The sequence below is a fragment of the Lithobates pipiens genome, unplaced genomic scaffold (assembly GCF_037356315.1).
Source record: "Lithobates pipiens isolate NorthernLeopardFrog02 unplaced genomic scaffold, aLitPip1_a1.2 Scaffold_35, whole genome shotgun sequence".
Lineage (NCBI taxonomy): Eukaryota > Metazoa > Chordata > Amphibia > Anura > Ranidae > Lithobates > Lithobates pipiens.
In genome coordinates, this window is record NW_027507811.1 from 10683095 (window position 1) to 10711047 (window position 27953).

At 48.3% G+C, this 27953-nt stretch overlaps 2 protein-coding genes across 2 annotated transcripts in view; both read right to left on the minus strand.

The window, feature by feature from the left end:
• The window catches only part of LOC143955482 (uncharacterized), a 32388-nt gene extending 14164 nt beyond the window's left edge, over nucleotides 1-18224 (minus strand). Inside the window, 4 exon segments of the mRNA XM_077465521.1 lie at nucleotides 6362-9022; nucleotides 10730-10864; nucleotides 11060-11188; nucleotides 17886-18224. Of these exon segments, the coding sequence (XP_077321647.1) occupies nucleotides 6362-9022; nucleotides 10730-10864; nucleotides 11060-11188; nucleotides 17886-17972 (3012 nt within the window). The 5' untranslated portion in view covers nucleotides 17973-18224.
• Nucleotides 18225-25185: 6961 nt separating this feature from the next.
• Nucleotides 25186-27953, minus strand: part of LOC143955483 (uncharacterized) — a 39242-nt gene continuing 36474 nt past the window's right edge. The window contains 1 exon segment of the mRNA XM_077465522.1: nucleotides 25186-27886. Coding sequence (XP_077321648.1) covers nucleotides 25524-27886 — 2363 coding nt within the window. The 3' untranslated portion in view covers nucleotides 25186-25523.

Genomic DNA, 27953 nt, shown 5'->3' on the forward strand with positions numbered 1-27953 from the left:
CACCGAGGCTGCAGAGGCTGCACTGATGGGAATGGTGAGGCTGCATTCATGACAATGGCGAGGCTGCATTCATAGCAATGGTAAGGTTGCATTCATGGCAATGGTAAGGCTGCATTCATGGCAATGGGAAGGTTGCCTTCATGGCAATAATAAGGCTGTATTCATGGCAATGGTAAGGCTGCATTCATGGCAATGGAGAGGCTGCATTCATGGCACTGGTGAGGCTGCATTCATGGCAATGGAGAGGCTGCATTCATGGCAATGGTGAGACTGCATTCGGGCAATGGAGAAACTGCGTTCATGGCAATGGTGAGGCTGCATTGATGGAAATGGTGAGGCTGCATTCATGGCAATGGTGAGGCTGCATTCATGGCACTGGTAAGGCTGCATTCATAGCACTGGTGAGGCTGCATTCATGGCAATGGTGAGACTGCATTCGGGCAATGGAGAAACTGCGCTCATGGCAATGGTGAGGCTGCATTGATGGAAATGGTGAGGCTGCATTCATGGCAATGGTGAGGCTGCATTCATGGCAATGGTGAGGCTGCATTGATGGATATTGTGAGGCTGCATTCATGGCAATGGTGAGGCTGCATTCATGGCAAGGCTGCATTCATGGCAATGGTGAGGCTGCATTCATGGCAATGGTGAGGCTGCATTCATGGCAATGGTGAGGCTGCATTCATGGCACTGGTAAGGCTGCATTCATGGCACTGGTGAGGCTGCATTCATGGCAATGGTGAGGCTGCATTCATGGCACTGGTAAGGCTGCATTCATGGCACTGGTGAGGCTGCATTCATGGCAATGGTGAGACTGCATTTGGGCAATGGAGAAACTGCGTTCATGGCAATGGTGAGGCTGCATTGATGGAAATGGTGAGGCTGCATTCATGGCAATGGTGAGGCTGCATTGATGGAAATGGTGAGGCTGCATTCATGGCAATGGTGAGGCTGCATTCATGGCAAGGCTGCATTCATGGCAATGGTGAGGCTCGTGTGTACGAGGCTTTAGACCAAATTTTAATGGTTCAAAGAATGTCAGATAAAATGGTTGGCCCTCAGGCATGTTCACTTCATCAAATCTGGTCCTCTTTAAAAAAAAGTTTGGACACCCCTGCTCTATTCCAACCTTTTTTCAACCAGGGTGCCACCACCTGAGGTCCTCAGAGGTGCTGCAGAATCCTAGTTGAGAGAAGCATTCGAGCCGAGCTCTCACTCCTCCGCCGAACATCGGTATATCGAGAGCTTGGCCAGGACAATTTTGTGTACACTCACCACCAGCCACTTTATTAGGTACACCTGTTCAAATGCTTGGCAACACAAATTGCTAATCAGCCAATCACATGGCAGCAACTCAGAGAAATCGCTCCATCTGTGGTGTCACTGAATAGAAAAATATCATGGAAAAAACACCACTAAAAAGCTCCTCCCCCCACCCCCAATACAGAGCTCTTCACTGAACCCTGACCCTCCCTTTCCTCACTACAAAGCTCATCCCTCTTTAGTATACAGCTCCCCTTCCTCCCACCCCTCCAAGACAGTGCTCCCCTCCCTTTCCTCCCAGTACACAGAGTCCCCCCCCCCCCCCAAGTACAGAGCTCTCTCCTCTTTCCTCTCCCCCGGTACACAGTGCCCTACCTCCTCCCACCCCCCAAGTATGCAGAGCTCCCTCCCCTCAAATACATCACCCACTCCTTCCTCTCCCCCAGCACAGAGCCTTCACCCCCCCAGTACACAGAGCTCCCCGTGTCCCAAGTACAAAAAGTTTCCCCCTTCTTCCAACCCCCAGTGCACAGAGCTCCCTCTCCTCCCATCCCCAGTGCATAGAGCTCCACCCAGTGCACAGAGCTCCCCTCTACCGCCTCTCCTCCAGCACACAGAGCCCCCCCCCCCCCCAAGTACAGTGCTCTTCCCTCACAGAGCCTCCCCTCTTCCCACACCCCAGTACAAAGAGCCTCCCCCCAGTATTCAGAGCCCCTCTAAGTATAGAGGTCCCCCTCCTTCTTCTCCCCCAGTAAACAGAGATCCCCTTCCTCCAATCCCCCACCCCAACATACAAAGCTCCCCACTACCCAAAGATACCCCCCCTCCCTTGAGAACCAAGCTCCTCCCTCTCCCCCCACTAAACATAGCTCCCCCTTTCTTCCTTTTCCCCTACTACACAGAGCCTTTTCTCCTCCCATTCCCTAGTACACAGAGCTTCTCATCCCCCAAGTGCAAAGCTTCCCCCTTCTTCCTCCCCCCCCCAGTACACAGAGCTCCCCCTCCTATTACACAGAGATCCCCTCTACCTCCAGGACACAGACCCACCCCACCAGTATACAGAGCTTCTCACCCCCCACCAAATACAGAGCTTCCCCACATTCCACCCTCCATTGCTAAGAGCCCCCCCCACCCAGTACACAGAGCACCCCCCAGCATGCAGAGCCCCTCTAAGTATAAAGCCCTCCCCTCAGTACAAAGAGCTCTGCTTCCTACAAACCCCCAATATACAAAGCTTCCCACCACCCGAGTACAGAGCTCCCCTTCCTCTCTCTCCACCCAGTACACAGAGATCCCCCCCAAGTACAGAACTCCTTCCTCTACCCTAGTATACAGCATTACCCCCCCAGTACACAGAGCTCCCACCCCCAGTACACAGAGATCCCCCCCCAAGTACAGAACTCCTTCCTCTACCCTAGTATACAGCATTACCCCCCCCCCCCAGTACACAGAGCTCCCACCCCCAGTACACAGAGATCCCCCCAAGTACAGAACTCCTTCCTCTACCCCTAGTATACAGCATTACCCCCCCCCCCCCCAGTACACAGAGCTCCCCCTCCTCCCACCCCCAGTACACAGAGATCCCCCCAAGTACAGAACTCCTTCCTCTCCCCCTAGTATACAGCGGTACCCCCCAGTACACAGAGCTCCCCCTCCTCCCACCCCCAGTACACAGAGCTCCCCTCCAGTATGCAGAGCTCCCACCTCCTTTCTCTCACCACAGTACCCGTTCCTCCCCAAAAAAAGTGGCATTTACTGAAAAGAAGGCGGGGGGCCTTAAAGTGGAAATTCCCCTTTTGAGTGGAGCTTTGCTTTAAGGGGAAAATTGTGTACAAGTGTAGCGCAACCCCTAAAGGGTCAACTGAATTTTGGGACCCCCTTTTCATGCCCAGCCGGACAACATACATTTTCCAACTTGCATCCAGAGACAGAAACCAGTCCTCGGGCTTGTTTTTATATTTTATTGAGGGAATATAACTTGGACAGGGATGAGGGGGTTACAGGATCCCCAAAACTGAATTCAGCAACAATTTGGAGGACATCTTCTCTATGAACACTGGCAGCAAAAGTGAATCCTAGACTGTACTCCCTCCGGAATAATGCCAGTCTTTAATGGTTCAGTAGAAACTATCTTCTGGCAGGAGGTCTGTGTCCCCATTGGTGGAAATAGCAAAGCATTTGTTTTCCACGAAAGAAAAACTTTTCCGACGCGGTTCCTACTGGGAACAGCATTATGTGTAGTCTTTACCCTCAGCCATTGTTGGACAACTAGGAGACAATTGTATTCCAAGAGTACAGTCATTAACCCAAGCCACTCTAGGGCAGTTGAGAAACACTTGTAATCCACATACACTATATTTCCAAAAGTATTGGGACGCCTGCCTTTACATGCACATGAAATTTAATAGCATCCCAGTCTTAGTCCATGGGGTTTGATATTGAGTTGGCCCACCTTTTGCAGCTATACAAGTTTGGCCATTCTTCCAGAAGCACATTTGTGAGGTCAGGCACTAATATTGGACGAGAAGGCCTGTCTCGCAGTCTCCGCCCTAATTCATCCCAAAGTTTTTCTATCGGGTTGAGTTTAGGCCAGTCAAGTTCCTCCACCCCAAACTCACTTATCCATGACTTTAGGGACCTTGCTTAGTGCACTGGTCCAAATCATTTGGTGGAGGGGGGGGGGGGGAGTTATGGTGTGGGGTTGGGCTTGACCCCTTAGCTCCAGTGAAGGGGAACTCTTAGCCCTTGTACACACGGTCAGAGATTCCAACAACCAAATCCGTCGGATTTTGTCCGAAACTGTTACCAGAGTTTTTAGAATGGCTGCCGTGGCTTTCAAGATGGATACTCTTAAAGCCCTTGTACACATGGTCGGAGATTCCAACAACCAAATCCGTCTGAGTTATTCCGAAGGATTAATTCCGGAAGAGGTCCGGAAGTGATGTTGCATACACACGGTCGGACAAAGCTGTCAGAAAATCCGATCGTACTTAACGTGATGACGTTATTTCGTTAGGACGGGACAACGTTCAGGCTAGTAGCCAATAGCTTTGGTCTAGGAATTTGATCTGAGCATGCGTGGCACTTTGTCCGATCGGAATTCTCTACACACAAATCGGACAAAGTCCGATCGGATCATGTTGTCGGAAAATTTTATAGCCCAGCTGGAAAACTTGGTCCGTCGGATACTCCGACGGAAACAGTCCGATGGAGCCCACACACTGTCGGATTATCCGACAACACGGTCCTATCGGACATTATACATCGGAATGTCCGACCGAGGGCTTAAAGGGGTTGTAAAGGTTAATTTTTTATTTTCTAAATAGGTTCCTTTAAGCTAGTGCATTGTTGGTTCACTTACCTTTTCCTTCGATTTCCCTTCTAAATGTTTTTTTTTACTTTGTCTGAATATCTCACTTCCTGTTTCTCCTCAGTAAACTTCACACCATCATCCGAGTGGTGGTTAGTCAGCTAGAACAGCTTACTGAACAGCTTAGGAGGAGGAACAGGAAGTGAGATATTCAGACAAAGAAAAAAAAACATTTAGAAGGGAAATCGAAGGAAAAGATAAGTGAACCAACAATGCACTAGCTTAAAGGAACCTATTTAGAAAATAAAAAAAACGAACCTTTACAACCCCTTTAAGGCGTTGGCATACCAAGAAATTTCTGGACAATTTCATGCTCCCAACTTTGTGGGAACAGTTTGGGGATGGCCCCCCTTCCTGTTCCAACATGACTGCTCACCAGTGTACAAAGCCAGGTCCATAAAAACATGGATGAGTGAGTTTGAAGTGGAAGAACTTGACTGGCCTGACCTCAAACCGATAGAACACCTTTGGCATAATTTAGAGCGGAGACTGCAAGCCAGGCGTTCTTTTCCGACATCAGTGCCTGACCTCATAAGTGCGCTTCTGGAAGAATGGTCAAACATTTCCATAGACACCCTCCTAAACCTTGTGATCAGCCTTCCCAGAAGAGTTGAAGCTGCAAAGGGTGGGCCAACTCAATATTGTACCCTACGGACGCCCGAAAAAATTAAGAGACTCGTAGAGTAAAATCCTCACACTTTATTGCTTTTACAGTGAGTGAGTGACTTGTATAGAGCTACCTATGCGAACTGAATCGCCTCAGGGCGCTTTCTTGCCACCAGAGTCCATCTGCGGCTTTGCGTGGTCCTTTACCCCGTAAGGTCCTGACACGCTTACAAACACATACAACATTGACATACACATATTAAGGCCAATTTTTTTTTAGACAAGGTCTAATTAACCTATCAGCATGTCTTTTAAAAATACACTGGTAAAAAAAAAGGTGCCCATGGATGACATCAAGAGTATGACTAAACACGTAGGGCGGAGCGACGTGCTGACATTACTGCTACACTCATGTCCCGGGTAATGTTTTTTTTCTGAATGTGTTGCGGTTGCACATGCGAATTTAGGTGGATTTACTACAATAACCCCCCCCCCATCAGTATATTTTTACGAGCAATAAAGTGAGGATTTTACTCTTATACGGAGTCTCTTTTCATTTTTCCAACACCACCGTTGAGGAGGACTGATGTTCCCTGTTGGTGAGACGGACCGGATAAAGGCCCTGGCTGGGTATGGAGCCATAGGAGTTTATGACCTTTTGTAGTGAGAGGTCCAGTCGATCTGGTAAGCAAGCCCTTCAGCCATTGGTGGAGGTGTTAAGTCACAAGATCACTTTAAGGTGTTGGATGGTGTGGAAGACGTTTTGAAATCACCAAATTATTTCACTGGAATTCTTTTATTTGATTTTACGTTTTTGGACTTTTCATTGGATCAAATGTTTTGTATTTAATTAAAATTGGCTGTACAATCCATATTTATATACAATTTTCTGTTACATATTTTGTCACTAATTTTCTTTGATATGTACTCACTGTGAGCAATTTGCTCTCTTCAATTACCGTATTTTGTATGTATATCAGGGTGTGCTTCTTCCCCCCACATGTCCAGCAACATTCATATACAAGACATTTCCCGCACCCAAGCTACTAATACACCTCGAGGGTTGTGTGGGACCCCCTGATGTGCAAGAAGACAGAACTTCAGTGAGGAACATTTCCCTCACTCATGACAGAAGTACGGCTTCTCACCTGTGTGAGATCTCTGCTGATAGGAAAGACTGGACTTTCCTGAAAAACATTTCCCGCACTCAGAACAGGAATACGGCTTCTCACCCGTGTGGGATCTCTGATGACATGAAAGACTGGACTTAGCTGAAAAACATTTCCCACACTAAGAACAGGAATATGGCTTCTCACCTGCGTGAGACCTCTTATGTTTGTAAAGAGTGGACTTCTGTGAAAAACATTTCCCGCACTCAGAACAGGAATACGGCTTCTCACCCGTGTGTGATCTCTGATGTCTGTCAAGAAAAGACTTACTTGAAAAACATTTCCCGCACTCAGAACAGGAATATGGCTTCTCACCCGTGTGTGATCTCTGATGATAGGAAAGATTGGACTTATGTGAAAAACATTCTCCGCACTCTGAACAGGAATACGGCTTCTCACCCGTGTGAGATCTCTGATGTGTGTCAAGATTCGACTTAACTGAGAAACATTTCCCGCACTCAGGACAGGAATACGGCTTCTCACCCGTGTGTGATCTCTGATGTGTGTCAAGATGCGACTTAACTAAGAAACATTTCCCGCACTCAGGACAGGAATACGGCTTCTCACCCGTGTGCGACCTCTGATGTGTATCAAGATGCGACTTAACTGAGAAACATTTCCCGCACTCAGGACAGGAATACGGCTTCTCGCCCGTGTGAGATCTCTGATGTGTGTTAAGAGTCGACTTAACTGAGAAACATTTCCCGCACTCAGCACAGGAATACGGCTTCTCACCCGTGTGTGATCTCTGATGATAGGAAAGTCTGGACTTAGCTGAAAAACATTTCCCACACTCATGACAGGAATATGGCTTCTCACCCGTGTGTGATCTCTGATGAATATAAAGATTGGATTTAGCCGAAAAACTTTTCCCACAGTCAGGACAGGAATACGGCTTCTCACTTGTGTGAGATCTCAGATGCCTGTAAAGATTGGATTTATCTGAATAACATTTCCCGCACACAGGACAGGAATGTGGCTTCTCACTTGTGTGAGATCTTTTATGCACATTATAATCATATTTAAAATGGAAACTCTTCCCGCACTCAGTACAGGAAAACCTCTTATCTGTTGGAAGGACGGCACCGTCCCGCACAGTCTGAGGTTCCTCGGGATAAGAGGAATACGATGGTCCGGCACCGTCCCGCACAGTCTGAGGTTCCTCAGGATAAGAGGAATACGATGGTCCGGCACCGTCCCGCACAGTCTGAGGTTCCTCAGGATAAGAGGAATACGATGGTCCGGCACCGTCCCGCACAGTCTGAGGTTCCTCGGGATAAGAGGAATACGATGGTCCGGCACCGTCCCGCACAGTCTGAGGTTCCTCGGGATAAGAGGAATACGATGGTCCGGCACCGTCCCGCACAGTCTGAGGTTCCTCGGGATAAGAGGAATACGATGGTCCGGCACCGTCCCGCACAGTCTGAGGTTCCTCAGGATAAGAGGAATACGATGGTCCGGCACCGTCCCGCACAGTCTGAGGTTCCTCAGGATAAGAGGAATACGATGGTCCGGCACCGTCCCGCACAGTCTGAGGTTCCTCGGGATGAGAGGAATACGATGGTCCGGCACCGTCCCGCACAGTCTGAGGTTCCTCAGGATAAGAGGAATACGATGGTCCGGCACCGTCCCGCACAGTCTGAGGTTCCTCGGGATAAGAGGAATACGATGGTCCGGCACCGTCCCGCACAGTCTGAGGTTCCTCGGGATAAGAGGAATACGATGGTCCGGCACCGTCCCGCACAGTCTGAGGTTCCTCAGGATAAGAGGAATACGATGGTCCGGCACCGTCCCGCACAGTCTGAGGTTCCTCAGGATAAGAGGAATACGATGGTCCGGCACCGTCCCGCACAGTCTGAGGTTCCTCAGGATAAGAGGAATACGATGGTCCGGCACCGTCCCGCACAGTCTGAGGTTCCTCAGGATAAGAGGAATACGATGGTCCGGCACCGTCCCGCACAGTCTGAGGTTCCTCGGGATAAGAGGAATACGATGGTCCGGCACCGTCCCGCACAGTCTGAGGTTCCTCGGGATAAGAGGAATACGATGGTCCGGCACCGTCCCGCACAGTCTGAGGTTCCTCGGGATAAGAGGAATACGATGGTCCGGCACCGTCCCGCACAGTCTGAGGTTCCTCAGGATAAGAGGAATACGATGGTCCGGCACCGTCCCGCACAGTCTGAGGTTCCTCGGGATAAGAGGAATACGATGGTCCGGCACCGTCCCGCACAGTCTGAGGTTCCTCGGGATAAGAGGAATACGATGGTCCGGCACCGTCCCGCACAGTCTGAGGTTCCTCGGGATAAGAGGAATACGATGGTCCGGCACCGTCCCGCACAGTCTGAGGTTCCTCGGGATAAGAGAAATACGATGGTCCATCTACACTGTGTGGTGCCGGATGGACATTTGAGGTAGTCGGGTTTTCTCCTGGACTATACTGTGTGATGTCCTCATCTTCTACTTTACAGTCTGGAGACAAAGTGAGACAATCCTCTGAGGTTTTCCTCATCTCCCGTCCATCTACTAAAATAGAAATACAAAGATTATTACTAGACATCAGCTGATTGGTTCCCCTAAACCAGGACTCCGCCCACATCAGGCAGCTTTGTCTCTGAGGATCTTACAATTCCCCCCTCAAGGTAACTAGTAAATGGGTCCTCTGATCTCCTACCAGATCATTTCTTTATTCATGGACCTTAGTCAGAGAGGGAGGAAACAACGAGAACTGTCTTCTATAGGAGTGACAGTGATGAGGGGATTATAGGACGAGTGTCCCCTCCCCCTCTATCACTCATTGCCATCTTCCCAACACAAGAAGTCCCGCACTTCCTTATTTAGTCCATGATTTAGTCATGAATAACAGCGGGGCTGAGCCCCACCAGAGGTCAGAGAGTGAGGATGGGGGGAGAACAACCAAGATGAAGACTGGACTGATCCTGAAGACCCCCATCATTGGGTTATTGACTCCTCCCCCATTATCACTTTCTGTTTATGGGTCCAAAGATGGAGGAAGTTATCACATTATTATCACCATGTAAAAGTCTGTCCTCCAATCACATCATCCGATATAAAATGTCCAGCTGGTAGGAAATGGGTATAACAAAAGAGAATACATATTATGTGTATATATAGCAGTGGGGGGAGGGGGAGAGAGCAGAAGTCAGGACTATGTAATGTACAACATATTGTATAAGATACAACAGATAGGACTATATAGTATCAGAATTATGTAATGTACAACATAGAGTATATAGTGCGGGGGTCAGGAGTATGTAATATAAATGATATAATGTAAGGGTCAGGACTCATAATATTGGTAATTAGTAATCAGTGGAAGATGAAATGTTTACTGGAGACAAGTTGCAGAGGTCCCACACCGCTCCTCCCATCTCCTGAGACTGCACTCAGTGACTTGGGTCTGAGACTATACAGACATATCCCTCCACCCGGCACAGCCAGCAGACAACAGAGCAAGTGATCCTGGGGGGAATTGCAAAGATAGAGATCCTGCTATACCCTGGCATGGGGCAGAAGACCCAAGACACATACCACTGGTGCCTAGGTTGAGCAATGCCTATGGTGAAAATCAACATTTTGCTGATCCCCAGAATCTCCATAAATCCAGTCTAGAGACATAAATTGTGTCGGCAGCACAGAGAAGGAAGATTATCGGAGAGAAATCCAGGAATACAGGACGGGGAACACAGCTCAGGAAAGTGACCAGGGGATTACAGGCTGATATCACCCAGCCCCCGCCCTACTCTGGACCAATCAGTGAGCAGTATGGGTGGAGGAATGGATTTAGTGTTAATGACCCACCTGTGCTGATCTCTGTAGGAGTGTCCTCCTCTATAAATGTCCCCGTTATTCCATCCTCCTCCATAGACTGCTGATCATCCCTCACATACCTCTCTTCTTCTTCTTCTGATTTCACCTCAACTTTAGGATCTCTCAGGTTTCCACTCTGAATATATAATAAAAATGACATCAATGGTAACAATGCAGATAATGTACAGATCCTAATGATACTATCAGTGATTGTTCCTCATCTACCTGATGATGGTGGGGGATGGTGTGACCTTCCTGTGTGGAATCCATCAAATCCTTGTGTCCTGAAAACTCCTCCATCACACCATACTCCTCATCCTCCTCTTTATACTCTTTTTTAGCAATAACATTATAATCCCCGAGGTTTCCAACCTGAATATATAATTATATACACCTTATAGGAACCTGACACACACAATGATACAGTCACCATCCAGACACATCCCTTGTCTGTTACTGGATAATGTCCCAGAATTCCCAGAATCCTCCTCACCTCTCCTGTCAGCAGCTCCATCATCTTCTTGGTGACTTCTAGAATCTTCTCCATGTTGTGATTTTCATGTTTTAGGTTGTGAAATAGAGAGACAGTGATGGTCACCTTGTCACCAGACTTTACAGGAGGAAAACTCTGAAAGAACAAGGGTAATGTTATGAGATCCTCCCAGAATCCTCCTCACCTCTCCGGACAGGCCTGTGTTTTATTAATAGAGATAAGAGTGATGTCATGTGACCTCCCAGAATCCTCCTCACCTCTCCGGTCAGGTCTGTGTTTTATTAATAGAGATAAGAGTGATGTCATGTGACCTCCCAGAATCCTCCTCACCTCTCCGGTCAGCAGGTAGATGATCTCCAGGGTGAGGTTTAGAATTTTCTCAGTCATGTGACTCCGGTCCTCCTCCATCTTCATTTGTGTCGTTATTTGATCTATACAGGTCTCCATGTTGACAGACAACTTTGGTAAAAGAAAATAAGCATTATTTGGATGATGTTGGTCACACAATATCAGGATGGGGATTGGGGGGGGGGGGGGGTAATAGGGGGGTTGTTGTACATTTAAGAACTAATGGATCAAACTATAATTTACTAAATTTTCCAGGTTCCTGCACCATTTTGGCCTTCTGAAATTCCCTTCTCTGTGTTGAGTTTGTTTTGTTTCTGAACTGGTTTTGATTAGCTTTAGATCTGCAGCAGGGTATGAGCCGAACACCCCCCCCCCCCCCCCCCCCCACGCTTTGGTTCGCACCAGAACCTTCAAACGGATCGAAAATTCATATGAACTTTAGAACCTCATTAAAGTCTATGGAACTCGAATGTCCGAAATCAAAAGTGCAAGTTATTGTCCTTAAAAGTGTTTGGGGACCCGGGTCCTGCCCCAGGGGACATGGATCAATGCAAATTTTTTTCTTTAAAACGGCCATTTTTTCAGGAGCACTGATTTTAATGATGCTTAAAGTGAAATATTCCTTTAAATATGGTGCCTGGGAGGTGTCCATAGTATGACTGTAAAGTGTTTTCCGTGTTTAGAACAGTCCCTGCACAAAATGGCATTTAACGGAAAAAAAGTCATTTAAAACTACTTGCGGTTTTAATGTTATATCTGGTTCCGGCAATATGGATGAAAATCTGTGAGAAAAATGGCATGGGTACCCCCCCCCCCCTCTACATAACCAGGCCCTTTGGGTCTTGTACGGATATTAAGGGGAACCCTGTACCCAAAAAAAAAAAAAAGGAAAGGCGTGAGGCCCCCAGGCCCTATATACTCAGAACAGCAGTATACAGGCGGTGAAAACAAGACAGTGACTGTGTAGGTTTGTTGTGTTAAGTTGAATCTGTTTGTAATTTTGAAATGGTACATTTTTAAAGTGTAGCTCCAGTCAAAAAATAAATTTTTAAGCTTTTTGGAAAACATAGGGAAGGGTTATCACCTCTGTATAATTTTTTTGGCCGTCCCTCTTTTTTCATCTCACTTGCTGTTGTCTCCTTCCGTTTGCAAGTAGGAGACATTTGTAAGTTGGATGTTTGAAAGTAGGGGCCTGCCCTATATGCTCTGCAGAAATGGCGGAACAAGGTGTTGCTGTTGCCACAACATTGTAAGCCCTCAAAGTGACTCTTGGTGGGCGCTGGAGCGCCCTGCTGTGAACGATTATATCAAGAATTGTAATTACATGCCATTGTTGAACAGTGGTAGAAAAATTGGGCCTTTGGTGGTTGTGGTGCTGGTGCCACAACACTGCAAGTCCTCAAAGTTACTCTCGGTGGGCGCTGGAACGGGCCCTGCTGTGAAATATTATATCAAGGATTGTAATTACATGTCCCTGTTAAACAGGGGCAGAAAAATTGGGCTTAGGCACTGGTGCCATGAAACTGCAACCTCTCCCAGATTCTCTAGTTGAAGTGCAGGAATGAGCCCTGCTGCAAAGTATTGCATCAAAAATTGTAATTACATGCCCCTGTTCAACGGGGGCTGAAAAATTGGGCCTTAGCCACTGGTGGCTGGCGCCCAGAACCAAAAATGTTCTTCCAAGCTATCAGCAGGATCATTGAGGAGGAAGAGGATAGTCAGTCAACATAACAGGATAGTCACTCAGCATCAGCATAGGCAGTCTTGAATTGATGTGACATTTAAAAAAAAAATATTCGGTTACATCAGCTTCAGGTGCTTGGTAACTGGTGGTGATCCAAGACCGATTCATCTTTATGAAGGTCAGTCGATCAACCGAGTCGGTGGACAGGCGCACCCTGTGATCGGTTGCAAAGCCTCCAGCAGCACTGAATGTGCGTCCTGAAAGAACGCTGGATGCAGGACAGGCCAGTAGCTCAATTGCATACTGTGCAAGCTCTGGCCAGTGATCCATCCTCAAGACCCAGTAACCCAGAGGATTTTCGCTAGGAAAGGTGTCCAAGTCTGACCTTGCCCCTAGGTATTCCTATGGTTGCTGGAACCGATCATACCTTGGGGCTGCGGACTAAAAAATTGTCTGAACGGTCAGACGGCCACCTTCTCCACCGCTCCTTCTGTGACTGACCGTAAGCCTCAGCAACACATTGTCCAGGACCAGGAGTTTGTAACCTCCCAGTCTCTGGGAACGCGTTGCACAGACCTTTCTGCAAGGCCTCGCGGAGATGTCTCATCCTCTGCTCCCTCTGCGATGGCAAGATAAGGTCGGCAACCTTACCCTTGTACCGTGGATCAAGGAGAGGGGCCAGCCAGTAATGGTCCCTCTCCTTGATCCGAAGAATAGGAGGATCCTTCCGCAGGCTTTGCAGGATCAGGGAGTCCATGCAGCATAGGTTAGCTGCGGCATTCGGTCCGGAGTCCTCTGGGTCACTAAGGACAACATGATCCGCAGCTACCTCCTCCCAGCCACGTACAAGTCCACGGCTTTCTTGGGACTGTAAATCATCCCTAAAAGACTGCTGCTGCTGAGTGCCAGGCTCCACCTTAATGCTGACACAATTCTCCTCCTTCTCTTCCTGTGTGATCGGCGGGACAGCAGGAACACTGTCTGGATAAAGGGGGCCTTGAGAGGCAAGGAAGTCCTCCTCTTCCTGCCTCTGGTGCTCTGTCCATTATTCCACCCAGCGTATGCTCCAACATGTGGACAAGAGGTACAGGGTCACTGATGCATGCACTGTCACTGCTCACCATCCTTGTGGCCTCCTTAAATGGTGACAGGACAGTGCATTTATGCCTAATCATGCCCCACTGGCGTGGTGAAAAAAAACGAGCTCCCCTGACCCAGTCCTGGTGCCATAGTCGCACAGGTACTCATTGATGGCCCCCTGCAGCATGTGAAGCCGCTGCAGCATGGCCAACGTTGAGTTCCACCTGGTGGGCATGTCACATATAAGGCAGTTCTTGGACAGGTTCAACTCCTTTTGGAGCTCAGCCAGCCGAGCACTGGCATTATATTATCAGCAGAAATGCATACAGACTTTCCTGTCCTGCCTCAGGACATCCTGTAAGCCCGGGTACTTGCCCAAGAACTGCTGCACCACCAAGATAAGGACGTGAGCCACACAGGGCATATAAGTCAGTTGTCCCTGTCGGAGGGTGGAGAGGAGGTTGGTGTCATTGTCACAAACCACCATTCCTGGCTTAAGCTGGCGTGGCGTCAACCACCTCTCAGCCTGCCACTGCAGAGTTGACAAAATATCTGCCCCAGTGTGGCTCCTGTTCCCCAAGCACGGCATGGCATCATTTTGCCTGCGTACTTGCGTAGCCCCTTGAACGCCTACGGAGCACCACTGGTTCTGAGGACAGAGCACTGGAAGAGGCCATGGAAGAAGAAGAACAGGAGGGGGTGGAGGAGAGAGATGTGTCACAACCAGTAGTAGCATTTTGGAGGCGTGGTGGTGGAACAACCTCCAACACTACTGCACCTTGTCCTGCATCCTTCCCAGCTGCCAGAAGAGTGACGCAATGGGCCGTGAAAGACAGGTAACATCCCTGTCCATGCCTGCTGGACCATGAGTCAGCGGTAATATGCACCTTACCACTGACCGCCCTGTCCAGCGAGGCAAGGACATTGCCTTCCACATGCCGGTAGAGAGCCGGAATCGCCTTCCGTGAGAAAAAGTGCCATTTGGGAACCTGCCACTGAGGAACCGCACATTGTACAAACTCACGGAGGGGGGCCGAGTCTACCAACTGAAAAGGCAGTAGCTGAAGTGCTAGAAATTTTGCCAAGCTAGTATTCAACCACTGGGCATGTGGATGGCTTGGAGTGAACTTCTTTTGATGGTCCAGCAGCTGGGGCAGGGAAATTTTTCCTGGTACAATCGGACGTGGGTGTACTGCTAGCAGAGTGCCCTCAAGTACTTGGCTGTGACACACCTAATTCTACACCTTCATTCCTCTCAGTGCAGGTTTCAGAGAGGACTGAAGGTCTAGTGGGGTTGGAGATCCCAGCTGAGGAGTAGCAAGGAGAGGTCCGCTTTGTTCTTTGGTGTGGGTCTTTAAGGTACGCTTGCCAACGGGCTGCATGGCAGGTCAACATATGTCTGGTCAAGCATGTGGTGCCCAAGCAGTTGATGTTTTGGCCACGCGAGACATATGTTGCAAATAGTAGCGGTGCGATCTGATGCACTCGTCTCAAAAAAGGCCCACACCAAAGAACTTTTGGAATAACGCGCAGAGGCAGCGCCCTGCACAGGCAGAACTCTGTGGTGTGATTCAGTCGGTCTCACACTACTGCCTTCCTCTAGCTGGGTATCATCATCAGAGCCTTCAAAACGCTGGGCATCCTCCTGGAGCATGTACCCAACACTGTGCTCAAACAGTTCGGGGGAGTCCTCAGGAGGACATGGTGGGTCTAGGGAAGGAGTGACTGATGACATTGAGATGGGGGAAGAGGACGCATTGGCAGCTGCTTTGCCAGTACCCTGAGCCTGGGTGAGAGAGGATGAGGAGGGCTTGGTCATCCACTCTACCAAGTCTTCGGCATGTTACGGCTCAACATGTCCAGATGCCGAAAATAAGGACAAGCGTGTCCCATGGCCACGTGCTGATGATGACGAAGCACCGCGTCCACAACCAGCACTGTTGCCTCTAGACACAGAGCCTGCTTGCCCTCTTTTATTGGCTCGTGACTGTCTGCCTCTCCTTGTTGGCCTTCCAGACATACTAATGGCCTGCAGAGATATGAGAATACCAGCAAGTGGGGGTAGCTTCAGGTGTATACTGTGCAGGAGGCACAATACACCCACTGTAACTGCTGCAGATGCCTGTGGTATAGGAACAAAACAACACCAGCAATTTGGGGGTAGCTTCAGGTGTATACTGTGCAGGTGGCACAATACACCAACTCTAACTGCGCTACGTTCAATCACAAGAAAAGAAGACACTGTTCCTGCCTATCCTATCTCTCTGAACGCCGCAACACACTACACAAGGATGCCGCGCAGGCGGCTTTATATACTGTGGGGCGTGTATTAAACCCCCCTCCTCGTTGCCGGCGCTGTGATCGGCCAAGCATGCGGGTCACATGCTTGGCCAATCATCAGCCAGCAATGCACTGCGATGGCGCAGTGCATTGTGGGCCGTGAGCGCCACACCTATATGGCGCGAACGGCCAACAAAGTTCTGGCTTCGCCGAATGGGCAAACGGCTGGTGTTCATGTCGAACATGCTTTCGACGCGAACAGCCAGCTCATCCCTAATCTGCAGGCAATGAATGATAAATACCATCCTTTTTTTTGACTTGCTAATCAGGATAATTGTCAGAATTGTCTCCGAGCTTCAAGGCTCCAATTTCCGGAAGCCTGCTGACTGAAAGGAGTGAAGTCACTGTCACTCTCTGCAGTAAGAGAAGAGAATGGATTGGGTGGCAGGAGGATGGTGCTGGTGGAGTGGAGAGCTGTGGGGGGAGGGTTCTGCTCTCTTCCCTCCAATCGCATCCCAGTGTGGGTAGGAGGAGGACAGCAGGGGGCAAGAGGTCTACTTTATTGGTTTAAGAGCATCCAGGACATTGTAGAGAGTGGCGGTGGGTTCTGGTGTTCTGAATTCCAGCCACGGGCACTGCCAAAGCCTGTGTCATGGAACGGTATTGAACTTACCCCCACACCATATGCACAGCACTGACCCCTGGCCATCCATCAGTTGAGGACAGACAAACAGATCTCCTCTAAGAATCACCACCCACCAAGAGGTGAAGGACTGCCCTTCTTCATTACACTTGGTAACGTTTTAATGACCTAGTGAGATGGTAAGAAGGTGAAGGTTGCCTTCATTTTCTAACAGTTCTATAAGGAAATCTGAAAAGTGATTTAAGATGGGAGTACCATTATAGACCAAGAGCCCACCCTTCCTACCTTAGAGTCCCCCCCAGAGCCCTACAACCTCCTCTTCCCTCAGAGAGGGCAAAGAGAGATCACAAACACTTGTAGGTATAACATTTAATGAAGTAATGACAGATAACAAATGTAAAAATACATGGGAACACACACGTTTTTCCTCCCTCCAACACCAATAATCGGACATTTTCTTCATGGCGGGCCGGGGGAATGTTTTTCTCTTACCAGCCAGCAATTTAAGGGGCTCCATACTACTGACCCCTGCACTCCATCATTGTGTTGGCTGCATATTGTAATGATTGCCCGTTGTAGGCCATGTATGGTCAGGATGGAGTGCTGTTTGTTTAGAGCAGCCTTTCTCAACCTTTTGAACTCAGAGGAACCCTTGAAAAGTTGAAATAGTTCTGCAGTCTCTGGGAACCCCTGCTAAAAATTTGAGATCTACAACTCATACATTAGTGTGATGGTCAGTGGGAAGAATGGTCCTTACACTTGAGGTCATTGGGATTAATTATCTCCTTACGAATAGCTAAAAAGATCATTGGTGTCGGTCGGAACTTATCTGAGAGGCAGAAATGGCCCACTGCTGAAGGAACCCCTACAACCTCTGGAGGAACCCTGGTTGAGAATCACTGGTTTAGAGGAACATATTATTAGAATTTATTTCAAAAATGAAGGAAATGTTCCAACCCTGTAAGTGGGGGAATGTTCTGACCCTGAAGGGGTTAATCTAGGTCTCCGTGCTATATATGTGTGTATCATCATCTGCTGGAGATAAAAGATGTCACAGTGACTATGGAGGAAGAGGACGGACATGACGGGGGGGTTATAAATATAAAATAAGATCTTATTACCTCGTCTCCTGCCAGGTCCAGCAATGTCTCCTCTCTACTTCCTCCCAACTCACCTCTCACCCGGAACGTCCTGTCTGTAACTGACATCACTTCCTGTCTACCATAGAGACTTCCTGTCTGGGTAGACGTGAGATCACCACCTGGTGGAGGTCAGAGGAAATGCAGTGTCTCGTAGTGTGAACACGGCCTTGTACTGTACTGTAGTGTATATCCTTATAGATGGGGTCATCTCCACTCCCACCAAGGGGGATAGAAATATATTACTGCCTAGTCCAGACTTTCTTAGTCAGGGTTCCTCCAAAGGCTTCTTCTAGGCGGTTCCATAAGCAATGAATCATTTTGGTCTCTCAGTAACAACCATTTCATGGCGATGTAAGAATGTCCTTCTCCCACTGACTACTGATATAAGGGGAGCCTTCTCCTATTGGTCAACAATGTAAGAGACCAACAAACAGAGCATTGATATAAGGGGAGCCTTCTGCTATTGGTCACCAATGTAAGAGACCAATAAACAGACCACTTGTAATGAGACCCGAGTTAGGACTAAACTCATGTTTGGACAGAATTTGGCTTGTTTGGAGGGTCGGTGATCGGCTGGAATAAATTGGTTGTTCCAACCACCAACCGGCAGCATTAGTACCGCTGCTAAATGTGGCAGCTTCGCACTCAGTTTCCCAGAGCTTTCATCAAATATAGTGGTGACATTTGTGCTCAAACATGGCTATGTGGCCATATTCAGGCAATGGTGTAATGACCTATTACCCAGTTGCTTATGTTTTCATGGATTCCCAGCCATATAAGTGAATGGGCTGGGTGACGTCAACGGTTAGTAAGGATGCAGTGGGTAGAAGCAGCGGCTGCTTCCTTAGCAACCATTGACAATCAGAAGCTGTCATGTTCAAACGCCTTAAACGGTCATCCTTATTAGTGTCCATATTAATGTCAAGGCTCTAATAGTCTACTCCCAGCATGTCCAAAGTTCGGCCCATTAGCCAATTTCGGCCCGTGCTCCGGTTTAATACAGCCCTCCTGCTAATTTGGATATATATATCTTTTGTGGAAGTGCAAAGCCTCCCCCTTCTTCCTCACCCCCCTCCCCCCAGTACATAGAGCTTCTCACCCCCCCCCCCCCCCCACTAAGTATAGGGCTTCCCCTCTTTCCACCCTCCAATGCTAAGAGCCCCCCCCCACCCAGTACACAGAGCACCCCCCAGCATGCAGAGCCCCTTTAAGTATGGAGCTCTCTCCCCCCCCCCCCCCAGAACAAAGAGCTCTGCTTCCTGCAAAACCCCAAAATACAAAGCTTCCCACCACCCAAGTACAGAGCCCCCTTTCCTCTCTCTCCATCCAGTACACAGAGATCCCCCCCAAGCTCAGAAATCCTTCCTCTACCCCTAGTATACAACATTACCCCCCCCCCAGTACACAGAGCTCCCCTCCAGTGTGCAGAGCTCCCCCCTCCTTTCTCTCATCCCAGTACTCCTTCCTCCCCAAAAAAGTGGCATTTACTGAAAAGTATGGGGGGGGGGGGCCTTAAGGTGGAAATTCCCCTTTTGAAATGAGCTTTGCTTTAACTGGTTGCCGACTCTTGTGGCGGGAGGGCGTCATATGACGTCCTCCCATTTAAACAGGGAAATCATGCGCGCGCATCCCTGTTCCTTTGGTGGCGGCGTGTCACGGAGAAACCGCTCGCCACCAAGGGGGGTGAACAGCCATTGGGCATGGCTGTTTACCACGTGATCGGCCGTGACTTCATCACGGCCGATCACAGATAGTTCCACCCCCACTGTGCACGGCACATGCGCGCGATCATGCAAGTCGTGGCGGCGTGTTCCCGGGAACACTGCTCGTCACCGACGCTGGTAAACAGCCATTGGCCGGCTGTTTACCCACGTGATCGGCTGTGATCCTTTAACAGCCGATCACTAAATGTAAACAAACCGCGATAACGAAACGTTACCGGGTTCTCCTCCTCACACACCGATCGTGTGTAATTTATGCTCCTAGAACGCCTGAAGGTTCTACTTCAATGTTGGGCCTCTGTATGTGATCAGGCTGTATAAAAGTGTGACACATGTGGTATCGCCATACTCGGGAAGAGTAGCAGAATGTGTTTTGGTGTGTAATTTTTGCTATATACATGCTATGTGTTAGAAATATCTTATAAATGGACAACTTTGTGTAAAACAAAAAATGCGTTTTCATTTTTTTCCACATTTTCCAAAAACTTCTGGAAAAAAATGAACCGTTCAAAAGACTCATTATGTTTTATAGATTATACATTGGGGCGTTTGCTTTCCAAAATGGGGTCATTTTGTGGGCAATTCCATTGTCCTGGTGCTCCAGGGCCTTCAAAATTGTAATAGGTGGTTGAGAAATGAGATGTGTCATTTATGCTCGTAGAAGGCCTGAAGGTACTACTTCAATATTGGGCCTTTGTATGTGGCCAGGCTATGTAAAAGTCTCACATATGTGGTATCGCCATACTCGGGAAGAGTAGCAGAATGTATTTTGGGGTGTAATTTGTTGTATGCCTATAATGTGTGTGAGAAATAACCTGATAATATGACAATTTTGCAAAAAAATTAATAAATAAATAAATAAATAAAAATCTTAATTTTGCAAAGAATTGTGGGAAAAAATGACAACTTAAAAAAACTCACCATGCTACTTACTTAATACCTTGGAATGTCAACTTTCTAAAAAGGGGTCATTTGGGGGGTATTTGTACTTTCCTGACTTGTTAGGGTTGGTTCACACAGGGGCAACACGACTTTTGGAGGCAACTTGGACACGACTTTTGCTGTGGCCAATCAGAGAATGAGCTCTTAAGGGGGAACTCCACGCCAAATATAAAAAAAAAAATTGGCGTGGGTTCCCCTCCGAGAGCATACCAGGACCTTAGGTCTGGTATGTATTTTAAGGGGAACCCCCTCCCCGAAAATATGGTGTGGGGGTTCCCCCAGATCCATACCAGACCCTTATCCGAGCACGCTACCCCGCCGGCCAGAAAAGGGGGTGGGGACGAGCGAGCGGCCCCCACCCCTCCTGAGCCATACCAGGCCGTGTGCCCTCAACATGGGGGGGTGCCTTGGGGAAGGGGGGCCCACCCCAAAGCATCTTGTCCCCATGTTGATGAGGACAAGGGCCTCTTCCCGACAACCCTGGCCATTGGTTGTCGGGGTCTGCGGGCGGGGGGCTTATCGGAATCCAGGAGCCCCCTTTAATAAGGGGGCCCCTGGATCCCGGCCCTCCACCCTATGCGCATGAGTATGGGGTTCACTATGACAGGACGTGCGGCGACTTATATAGGGACATCGCCGGATGATGTCCCCGCCCATTATGATGTCACAGTCCCAGCATCCTCTGGGACTGTGACATCATAATGGGCGGGGACATCATCCGGCGATGTCCCTATATAAGTCGCCGCACGCCACGTGTCCTGTCATAGTGAACGGAGACAGCGACGAGGCAAGATCTCCTGAAGAGAAGAACAGAAGACGGCGACAGAAGACGTTCACGCTAGTAGCCAATAGCTTTGGTGTAGGAATTTGATCTGAGCATGCGTGGCACTTTGTCCGATCGGAATTCTCTACACATGATCGGAGTATGTCCTATCGGAGCATTTTGTCTGAAAAATTTTACCAACAAGTTGGAAAACTTGGTCCGTCGGATACTCCGACGGAAAAACAGTCCGATGTAGACCACACACCGTCGGAATATCCGACAAAACGGTCCGATCAGACACATTCCGTCGGAATCTCCGATCGTGTGTACAAGGGTTAAAGCTGGCCATACACCTATAGATTATCTGCAGATTTTCTATGGTTAGATGGAAAAAGTGGGATATTCCTCCACCCACACAGTTAAGCTAACATGGAGAAATCTGTTGCACTTTTTCCATCTAACCATAGAAAATCTGCAGATAATCTATAGGTGTATGGCCAGCTTTAGTGTCTCAAGAAATGAGGTACACCTAGATGTACTGAAGGCTTGATCAGGTGTGATCAATTTTCAGTGATTGGCACCACAGCTTGTAGACTCTATAACTTTCACAAAGACCAAATAATATACACTAATGTGGGTTATTTTTACCAAAGATATGTAGCAGTATAAATTTTGGCCAAAAATTATGAAGAAAAATTACTAATTAGGAAAATTTTATGACAGAAAGGCATTTTTTTTCCACAAAATTTATGTTTTTTTTAAAATTTATAGCACAAAAAATAAAAAACTCACTAGTGATTAAATACCACTAAAAGAAAGCTCTATTTGTGTGGAAAAAAGGACGCAAGTTTCATATGGATACAGTGTTGCATGACTGAGTAATTGTCATTCAAACTGTGAGAGCGCTGAAAGATGAAAATTGGTCTGGACAGGAAGGGGGTGTAACTGCACTGTATTGATGTGGTTAAGGGGAAAATGGTCCTTGGGATTGTTTTTATATTTTATTGAGGGAATATAACTTGGACAGGGATGAGGGGGTTACAGGATCCCCAAAACTGAATTCAGCAACAATTTGGAGGGCAACTTCTCTATGTACACTGGCAGCAAAAGTGAATCCTAGACTGTACTCCCTCCGGAATAATGCCAGTCTTTAACCACTTGCTTACTGGGCACTTAAACCCCCCTCAGTCCCAGACCAATTTTTAGCTTTCAGCGCTGATGCACTTTGAATGACAATTACGCGGTCATACAACACTGTACCCAAATGACATTTTTATCATTTTTTTCCCACAAATAGAGCTTTCTTTTGATGGTATTTAATCACAGCTGGGAGTTTTACTTTTTGCTAAACAAACAAAAAAAGATGCAAAAAAAAAAATCATGTTTAATAGTTTGTTATAAAATTTTGCAAACAGGTCATTTTTCTCCTTCATTGAAGTGCGCTGATGAGGCGGCACTGATAGGCTGCACTGGTGGGCACTGATAGGCTGCACTGGTGGGCACTGATAGGCTGCATTGGTGGGCACTGATAGGCTGCACTGGTGGGCACTGATAGGCATAGTTAAGGCGGCACCGATGGGCACAGATAAGGCCGCACTGATGGGCAAAGACGGGCACAGATAAGATGGCACGGATGGGTGGCACTAAGGGGGCACTGATAGGTACCACTGATAGATGGGACTGCTGGGCACTGATAGGTGGCACTGATAGGTGGCTCTGATAGATGGCACTGCTGGGCACTGATGGGCGGCACTGCTGGGCACGGATATGTAGCACTGGGGTGCAGCACCTTTGTTTAGGCAGACTGTGGGCACTGCTGGGTGGCACTGTGGGCACTGCTGGGTGGCACTATGGGCACTGCTGGGTGGCACTGACAGGGGGGACACTTTTTATTTAGGCAGGCAAAGCAGGGGGCAGGTGGGCACTGGCAGGGGGCAGGTGGGCACTGGCAGGGCTGGCCGTGATCGGGACTGATGTCCCAATCACGGCCGCCGGTGATCGGCTTTTTTTATTTCTCCTCGCGCTGACAGCGAATAATAGCCGATTACTGGCTCCGTTATATCACATGATCAGCTGTCATTGGCTGACAGCTGATCACGTGATAAGGGGTCGGGATCGAACCCTTGCACGGATCGGTGATCAGGCGAGTCTCGTAGACTCGCCGTTCACAGAGCGCGCCGCGCGCGCCCCTCAGGGGGCGCGCAGGCCGCTCGTGCACGGGACTACGTCAATAGACGTAGTCCCGGAAAACAAGATCCGCGCTGTAGCCGTCATTCGGCTATAGCGCGGGTCTCAAGTGGTTAATGGTTCAGTAGAAACTATCTTCTGGCAGGAGGTCTGTGTCCCCATTGGTGGAGATAGCAAAGCATTTGTTTTCCACGAAAACAAAACTTTTCCGCAGCGGTTCCTACTGGGAACAGCATTATTTGTAGTCTTTACCCTCAGCCCTTGTTGGACAACTAGGAGACAATTGTATTCCAAGAGTACAGTCATTAACCCAAGCCACTGTAGGGCAGTTGAGAAACACGTGTAATCCACATACACTATATTACCAAAAATATTGGGACGCCTACCTTTACACACATGAACTTTAATGGCATCCCAGTCTTAGTCCATAAGGGGTCGATACTGAGTTGACCCACCCTTTGCAGATATGAAAGCTTCAACTCTTCTGGGAAGGTCGTCCACAAGGTTTAGGAGGGTGTCTATGGGAATGTTTCACCATTCTTCCAGAAGAGCATTTATGAGGTCAGGCACTGATGTTGAACTAGAAGGCCTGGTTCACAGTCTCCGCTCGAATTCATCCCAAAGGTGTTCTATTGAGTTGAGGTGCAGGCCAGTCAAGTTCCTCCACCCAAAACTCACTCATCCATGTCTTTAAGGACCTTGCTTTCTGGACTGGTCCAAATCATTTGGTGGAGAGAAGATTATGGAATGGGGTTGCTTTTCGGGAGTTGGGCTTGAACCCTTAGTTCCAGTTAAGGGAACTCTTAAGGCGTCGGCATACCAAGACATTTTGGACAATTCCATGCTCCCAACTTTGTGGGAACAGTTTGGGGATGTCCCCTTCCTGTTCCAGCATGATTGTTCACCAGTGCAGAAAGCAAGATCCTGACCTCAACCCGACCGAACACCTTTGGGATAATTTAGAGCGACTTTAGACTGCGAGCCAGGCCTTCTTCTCCAATATCAGTGCCTGACCTCATAAGTGCGCTGAAAGACTGGTCAAACATTCCCATAGACACCCTCCTAAACCTTGTGGACGGCCTTCCTAGAAGATTTGAAGCTGCAAACGGTGGGCCAACTCAATACTGAAACCTACGGACGCCCAAAAAATGAAAAAAAGACTCCGCACAGTGAAAAATCCTCACACTTAATTGCTTTTAAAAATACACTGGTAAAAAAGGTGCCCCTGGACGACATCAATCGTATGACGAAACACGTAGGGCGGAGCAACGCGCTGACATCACTGCTACGCTTGTGAACCTGTTATTAATTTTTTTTTGTATGTGTTGCTGTTGCACATGCAAATTTAGGTGGTTTTACTACAATATCCCCCCGTCAGTGTATTTTTAAGAGCAATAAAGTGTGAGAATTTTAGTCTTATGCGGAGTCTCTTTTAATTTTTCCGGCACTTCTATGACCACCGTTGAGGAGGACTGATCTTCCCTGTTGGTGAGACGGACCGGATAAAGGCCCTGGCTGGGTATGGAGCCATAGGAGTTTAGGACCTTTTGTAGTGAGAGGTCCAGTCCATCTGGTAAGCAAGCCCTTCAGCCATTGGTGGAGGTGTTAAGTCACAAGATCATTTTAAGGTGTTGGATGGTGTGGAAGACGTATTGAAATCACCAAATTATTTCACTGGAATTCTTTTATTTGATTTTACGTTTTTGGACATTTCATTGGATCAAATGTTTTGTATTTAATTTAAATTAGTTGTACAATCCATATTTATATACAATTTTCTGTTACATATTTTGTCACTAATTTTCTTTGATATGTACTCACTGTGAGCAATTTGCTCTCTTCAATTACCTTATTTTGTATGTATATCCGGGTGTGCTTCTTCCCCCCCACATGTCCAGCAACATTCATATACAAGACATTTCCCGCACTCACTAATACACCTCGAGGGTTGTGTGAGACCCCCTGATGTACAGGAAGACAGGACTTCAATGAGGAACATTTTCCTCACTCATGACAAGAATACGGTTTCTCCCCTGTGTGTGATCTCTGATGTCTGTAAAGATCGGACTTATAAGAAAAACATTTTCCGCACTCAGGACAGGAATATGGCTTCTCACCCGTGTGTGATCTCTGATGTGTGTCAAGATACCACTTAACTGAAAAACATTTCCCGCACTCAGCACAGGAATACGGCTTCTCCCCCGTGTGAGACCTCTGATGATAGGAAAGACTGGACTTAGTTGAAAAACATTTCCCACACTCAGAACAGGAATACGGCTTCTCACCCGTGTGTGATCTCTGATGAGTATAAAGATTGGACTTAGCTGAAAAACATTTCCCGCACTCAGAACAGGAATATGGCTTCTCACCCGTGTGTGATCTCTGATGTCTGTCAAGAATCGACCTATTTGAAAAACATTTCCCGCAAACAGGACAGAAATACGGCTTCTCCCCCGTGTGTGATCTCTGATGTCTGTAAAGATTTGACTTAGTTGAAAACCATTTCCCGCACTTATAACAGGAATACGGCTTCTCCCCCGTGTGCGATCTCTGATGAGTATAAAGATTGGACTTAGCTGAAAAACATTTCCCGCACTCAGAACAGGAATACGGCTTCTCACCCGTGTGTGATCTTTGATGACAGGAAAGACTGGACTTATCTGAAAAACATTCCTCGCCCTCAGGACAGGAATACGGCTTCTCACCTGTGTGCGACCTCTGATGTGTGTCAAGATGCGACTTAACTGAGAAACATTTCCCGCATTCAGGACAGGAATACGGCTTCTCCCCCGTGTGAGATCTCTGATGTGTGTCAAGAGTCGACTTAACTGAAAAACATTTCCCACACTCGGCACAGAAATACGGCTTCTCACCCGTGTGTGACCTCTGATGATAAGAAAGTCTGGACTTAGCTGAAAAACATTTCCCGCACTCAGAACAGGAATACGGCTTCTCACCCGTGTGCAATCTCTGATGAGTATAAAGATTGGACTTAGCTGAAAAACATTTCCCACACTCAGAACAGGAATACGGCTTCTCACCCGTGTGCAATCTCTGATGAGTATAAAGATTGGACTTAGCTGAAAAACATTTCCCACACTCAGGACAGGAATACGGCTTCTCCCCCGTGTGAGATCTCAGATGCCTGTAAAGATGGGACTTATCTGAAAAACATTTCCCGCACTCAGGACAGGAATGTGGCTTCTCACTTGTGTGAGATCTTTTATGCACATTATAATCAGATTTAAAATTGAAACACTTCCCGCACTCAGTACAGGAAAACCTCTTATCTGTTGGCAGGACGGCACCATCCGTCACAGTCTGAGGTTCCTCAGGATAAGAGGAATACGATGGTCCGGCACCGTCCCGCACAGTCTGAGGTTCCTCAGGATAAGAGGAATACGATGGTCCGGCACCGTCCCGCACAGTCTGAGGTTCCTCAGGATAAGAGGAATACGATGGTCCGGCACCGTCCCGCACAGTCTGAGGTTCCTCGGGATAAGAGGAATACGATGGTCCGGCACCGTCCCACACAGTCTGAGGTTCCTCAGGATAAGAGGAATACGATGGTCCGGCACCGTCCCGCACAGTCTGAGGTTCCTCAGGATAAGAGGAATACGATGGTCCGGCACCGTCCCGCACAGTCTGAGGTTCCTCGGGATAAGAGGAATACGATGGTCCGGCACCGTCCCGCACAGTCTGAGGTTCCTCGGGATAAGAGGAATACGATGGTCCGGCACCGTCCCGCACAGTCTGAGGTTCCTCGGGATAAGAGGAATACGATGGTCCGGCACCGTCCCGCACAGTCTGAGGTTCCTCAGGATAAGAGGAATACGATGGTCCGGCACCGTCACGCACAGTCTGAGGTTCCTCGGGATAAGAGGAATACGATGGTCCGGCACCGTCCCGCACAGTCTGAGGTTCCTCAGGATAAGAGGAATACGATGGTCCGGCACCGTCCCGCACAGTCTGAGGTTCCTCGGGATAAGAGGAATATGATGGTCCGGCACCGTCCCGCACAGTCTGAGGTTCCTCGGGATAAGAGGAATACGATGGTCCGGCACCTTCCCGCACAGTCTGAGGTTCCTCGGGATAAGAGGAATACGATGGTCCGGCACCGTCCCGCACAGTCTGAGGTTCCTCGGGATAAGAGGAATACGATGGTCCGGCACCGTCCCGCACAGTCTGAGGTTCCTCAGGATAAGAGGAATACGATGGTCCATCTACACTGTGTGGTGCCGGATGGACATTTGAGGTAGTCGGGTTTTCTCCTGGACTATACTGTGTGATGTCCTCATCTTCTACTTTACAGTCTGGAGACAAAGTGAGACAATCCTCTGAGGTTTTCCTCATCTCCCGTCCATCTACTAAAATAGAAATACAAAGATTATTACTAGACATCAGCTGATTGGTTCCCCTAAACCAGGACTCCGC